General features: G+C 38.7%; 1 protein-coding gene across 1 annotated transcript; it reads right to left on the bottom strand.

The window, feature by feature from the left end:
* Positions 1 to 302: 302 nt before the first annotated feature.
* Positions 303 to 5,889, bottom strand: LOC103340612 (Pectin lyase-like superfamily protein). The gene is made up of 5 exons (XM_008244045.2): positions 5,103 to 5,889; positions 3,814 to 3,934; positions 2,756 to 3,004; positions 1,890 to 2,043; positions 303 to 1,178 (listed from the first exon to the last, which is right to left on the bottom strand). Exons 1-5 carry the CDS (start codon positions 5,526 to 5,528, stop codon positions 653 to 655), a joined length of 1,476 nt encoding a protein of 491 aa, XP_008242267.1. The 5' UTR covers positions 5,529 to 5,889; the 3' UTR covers positions 303 to 652.

Raw genomic sequence — 5,889 nt, 5'->3', positions numbered from 1 at the left:
ACTAGACATGCTCGGTTAATTATGGTGTAAACAACTAGCACTCACAAGATTGTTTGTGTTTCTGAAGGCACACCAAACAAATACCTGGTGGCATCACAACTCCCTTCCTCAAATGATCCAAATATACCTGGTGGCATCACAAGATAGATTGTGTTTCCGTCCCAACTGTGATAGTTTTGAAATTTACAAGAGATGGGTTGCCAGAATACGAGCAACCAAAGAAAGGAGCTTTGAAAGTTGCCTGAAAATAAGCAACCATAACTAGGAATTGGTCAATCGAAGTGAGTGCATGTTCTGTAACATAACTTATAATGGTCTGAGTGATCTCTTGATATTTCTGAATGTGCAGGAATTAGAGGTCTTTATGTATAAAACACATGCTTTTGTAATTGTGAGAGTAGATTAGTGTACAACATCAAACTATGCCTTTTTTTTTTTTTTTTTTCATGAACTGAAAATTTTTGGTATATACAACTCCATGTAATAAAAAAGCTATAAGATGAAAGTGAGAAAAAAAAACACAAAAAAAGGAACGTGAAAACAACATAAACTGCTCCATCGATCTTCATCCTCCCAAGATGCTTCATACAGACATTGAAGTTATTGACCTCCAAAAAAATGAGCCATTGATATGGAGAACCTCTCACCTTTGTCAAAAATCATAATCTATGTCTGTCATGTTCTGGGATGCAGAGTGCTTCACCAACTTCCCTTGCTCATCATACCGGTCAAGATTCTCACAAGGGGCAGGGAAGATGGTCCCTATTACACGACCTTGAACAAAGGCACATTGAAAAATGTGCTTCTTTTTGTATGTTAGACCTACTGACATATCCCGAAAAGTCACATTTCTCACTAGAATCTCTTCACTCCCATGGATACGAACGGGCACACGAACTCCCTGTCCATGGACGCTTGTGAAGCTTATGTCCTCGAGCACTGGAAGAGCCTTTGGATCATAGCCCTCATCAGGGTGCTCATTGTAGTCTGTCTTGATAACAATTCCAACTCGGACATTGTCAAATGTCAGATTCCGATAGGTTATGTGACGCACATATCCGCCTCTTCCAGGGGCAGTCTTGATCCGAACAGCACGCCTTGAGCTCCACACAAGAACATTCTCTACCGTGACATTTGAAACCCCACCAGACATCTCACTGCCTATTGATACGCCAGCACTGTTGCATTTCAGCCAAGGGTAACTTCGAGTTACTACCAGATAGACACAACAAAGACATATACAGATAAGGGAGTGAAGGAATAGTAACTCTATTCTCTGACAGTATTAGGACATTAGTGAACTAATAGATGTCCGAAATATCTGACTACATGTTGACAATCAACTAAAGATGAAGTTTCTCCTTACTAGTGCAGTTGCTGCTATATGGCACCCAGCACTGGGCTGAGAACCGTACAGGTAGAATGCTTAACAGTGTTCTACTCAAGACTGATGAACTGACCATTCCTCGCTTCCCACTCAGAAGCTTTGAAAGACTAGCAATTCTCCTCACCCTCTTCACCTCTTCTTTTTTGTTGTTTCTTTTATCATTCATTATTATTCAGTATTTTTTGGGTTAGCATTTCAGTCCAAATTGAAGAACACATTCATAAATGCAAAAAGAAATTGGAGCTAGAGGGCTTAGAATGCCTGGACAGAGGTATCAAGGAATTTTACAGGGAGTGCTACTGCATTACCTGTTGCCCTCTGCACTCCAGTGTGCGAGAGTAAATACATACCCTGCACTGGAGCTGAATGGCTCCCCTCTATTTTAATGATTAAAGAGACATAACATGATGCCAGGACCAGGATACAGTGACAAAGTTGTCTTTTTTACTAACAAGACGGCAATATACGTGCAATTAAAGCCTGCTAGAAGCATAATATTCACCTGACCATAGAGCGGACAACAAGATTTCTAATGAGTATATTCTTTGATGGCCGTCCGTAAGAAATTCCGTACTGATCCCAGCCACTCTTAATTGCAATCCCATCATCCCCCACGCTTATGTAACAGTCCTCAATCACCATATCCTCACATGAATCTGTTTATACCAAAAAATCAAGGTTATTCAGTATTGATTAGATGACAAACCAATAAGAATAAAGCATACCACTAAAATCACAAGAGCAAACCAACAAAATGTAGCTCAAATGCCCAAACAATTTCATCACACGAGACTTTAAGCCAGATGTGGTCTGTATTTTTTTGGGGGGGCGGGTGGGCATACAAGAAAATTCTTCTCTCTCTAATACACACATACATGAAAAAAGGATTAACAATTAACAAGTTGGTAGGATGTTGATGAAATAATATTATATATCTATATATTAAGTTTAATTCTTTCTGTTCCAAGTGGCCTGGTTTCCATACTCAAGCAACCCATGCAACATCTAGACAAAGAAAACCAAACAGCATGGCAAGCCTTTATAATCATCATCTCTCAAAAACACAATTGACTTCTCCCTGTTCATCGATCAAACCTGTTTAGTTGGTTAACAAAACTATGAAACCTATGAATTGGAGCATTTCTGAACATATAGTGTAAACTGCACAGTTCACTTTTCATTTTATGTCTTGTGTCACGCAATATCTTTTTTAGTGTCCAGTGGTGCATTTAAATATTTATAAGCTCATCTGCAACGGATAAATAAAGAGAATGGCAACCCATACAAAAAAACACCAGTGCCAGAATAGCATTATTCAGCACATCGAACATAAAGTCGGGCGAAAAACTATGAGTAGGATACACTTACCAGGATCTATTCCATCAGTATTTGGAGCTTCAACTACGGGAGCCAAAATTGTAACATTCCTAACAGTAACATTTTTGCAGTCATATGGATGAAGTGTCCAAAAAGGAGAATCACGCAAAGTTATATTACTGATCAAAATGTTGCTTGACCACATAATCTGAACAAGTGGACCCCTAGTGTGGTTCAGAAGCTTCTGCCGGTACTTCTTCCACCACGTTTGACCCTGTCCGTTTATGGTACCATTATGCCCTGTCAGTCAGTGAATACATAAATATAATTAGAACAAGTCAGAAATTGAACACTTGGAAAGAAGAGAAGTGTACAACTTAGACGTGCATAATAACGTCCATAAGAGTGCACTGGATACACCTACCTTCTGATTGACATACAAAGTAGGCAAGTTATAAAACCAGCCACAACATGTTACTCTTGTAGCAAGATGCTCTGATTAAGTATCCATGGCAAAAATGACTGCCAGCAAGAAAAGTGTCTAGGCTTGAAAACTATGCGATATAATGGAAAATTAGGATCATCAACTTCCCTAGAACACATGATGTTCAAGTGGATGACGAGAAATGAAATGAAGGCAACTTCCTGTCTCTGGTATTTCAATCACAATAGACTAATATGATTTATCAATCCATTTTTAATATAAAAATTATTGCCAATTCTTTCATTGTCTTTGCGATATAAATTGTCAGGATCAACTTGGTTCAACTGAAGACCTACGGTGAAAATCTAAATGGGACCAAATTAAATAATGTTAACGAAACGGGAAACTATTAATCAACCTTTTATTTACAAGGTTCAACAGAAAATCATCATTGACTGCTAAGATGGCTAACTCATGTAATCTTTCTTGATTTTCAAAAGTTTCAACAAATGCTAATTCATCTTTACAGGCTATAACAACCATATGAAACCTTATTGGTGTTTAATATCAAATTGGATCCTACTTAGATTAGCTTTTAAAACAATTACTTACCTTCCAACTAAACACTACTGCTATGAACTAAACATATAACCTGAACAGGAGAAAGGACGAAATAATATCTTACCTGTTATAACAATATCTTTAAGATTTTGACCATGAATCAAACTCCCATACCGAGGCCCAGGATGCTCTCTCCCATACCCATACGAAGGCAATGGAGGCATCAAAGGCCAATACTTCTCATCCTGTCATGTGCAAAAGAGTATGCATCATCAGAAATAACTGTAGTGATGTGTAGGAATTTTGTGTGTGTGTGTGTGTGTGTGTCCGTGTGAGTGAGAGAGAGAGAGAGAGAGAGAGAATCATGGAGCTCCAAAGCTTGATTCCTAGTAGCCTTATGTATTTAAATGGTCAGGTGATGCACCACATAAGTCTGGTCCAAGTCAAATTCTCATCTAAGGATATACACATACCTCGTCTATTCTAGAGATCAAGGCACTGGGATAAGCAGGCATATCATCTATAACTGTGTGCATGAATTGTTTTCTAGTTTCTCAATCTCCAGTGAAAAGTTAACATTCCAACAAAGCCCAGAACCTCTAGGTTCTGCAAAACCCTATGCAGGGATCATTTTCAGGAAAAAAAAGATTAATAATTGTAGGGTCTTTTCAGGGAGACTTTGGAAAAACACAAAGGAGAGAGAAATTTTGTAAAAGAAGCCACAATGGACTAAATTGCCCTTATTTATTTTTGGATTTCCTAAGGAATCCTTTACATTTGCATGTCTTTGATTTGAAAGTTGAAAGGTTTTTCTGTCTCCAAAAGTGAAATTTTCTTTTTGGCTAAAACCTAAATTTACTTTTCACAAAAGCTATCTAAAAGAATACGATAAGGAAGCAGATATTCGAGAACACATCTAGCATGCATGAATGCTATCTCCAACTCAATGCCAATCAAATGAACAAGGGAAAGTTACCAATTGGGTTCATATTATTACAAAGCTCATAACATAATTTACCAGCAGTTAGTCTGGGATATAGCTGTCACTATCATGTGACCCGTTGATTATTTGACAAATCCTAAGCTTACTACATGATCTAATCACCATTACTGCTTAATTATATAATCTATATTACCCAATCCAGAGGAGGACTTATATATAAATCCAAATAAGAAAAACAAATAAAGATAACAAAACCTCCCTAACTATTATCAAATGCCAAGTTCTAAAGATTATCATATAGAAAAGACCAAAATTCTAGGCAATGAATTTTGTATGTCCTTGTAGCTGACAAAATAGATATCGTGAAGTGGGAAATGACACGAAACAGATGCAAATACAAGGCAAGTTTTCAATTTTAAAAAAGAAAGCAGAAACTAATATAGATACAATTAAGAAAGACAAAAGCTAACCTGAATCCCAAGAATCTCAGCATCTTCAGCAAGAAATAGAGTCATGTGACTGGTGAGATTAAAGGGCGCTGTAAGCCAGCGTCCAGGAGGCACATTGAGCTGACCACCGCCTTTTTTGCCCAGCTTGGAAATAGCCAACACAGCCTTCTCAAAGGCCTCAGTGTTCAAAGTAACCCCATCACCCACTGCCCCAAAATCAGTCAAATTGAAAGCCACAGGTCTCAGCTTTGGCATGGCTCTCACCGGAACTCGCTTAAATATTGAAAACCCATCTACAATATTCCTCTGCCACACAAAAACCGATGCGAATGCCGCGATCCAAAGCACAGTAAAGAGGGTTTTGTGCGAGGACAAGAAGGTCGGGAACCAGCGCTTCAAGTCCAGCCTTTGGTGGTGGAACCGCCCGAGTGGTAAGGTCTCCACCATGGTCAATTAGACTGTCCAACAATGTAAAGCAATGATCTTTTTCACAGATGAACTATTGGGTTGGGCCGATTTGATGCAGAAAATCGAATGGAGCTGTAGATGGGTGGTTGGGGAAGTCGGGGTGTTTGATTTTTGATAGCATGGAAATTGTGGTGAGACGTTAATGTTGTTGGTGAACAGGGTCAGGTGGGTTTGTTTGGATTGTGAAATGGTGAAGCTTGAGTGCAATTGAAGGGAGGGTTGTTAAGGTTAGAGAGAGGAGGAAAAGTTGGTTAAGAATTGAAAGCTTTGGTTTTTGGGTCTCCAGCAACCAGAAAAACATAGTATGGAGCTTTGGATTTGAGTTGAGTTCTGGGGCAGT

Source organism: Prunus mume, linkage group LG8 (assembly GCF_029339155.1).
Source record: "Prunus mume cultivar Tortuosa linkage group LG8, ASM2933915v1, whole genome shotgun sequence".
NCBI classification, from domain to species: Eukaryota; Viridiplantae; Streptophyta; class Magnoliopsida; order Rosales; family Rosaceae; genus Prunus; species Prunus mume.
Note: the sequence above shows the minus strand (reverse complement) of the source record. Positions and strands in the feature narration are given on the sequence as shown.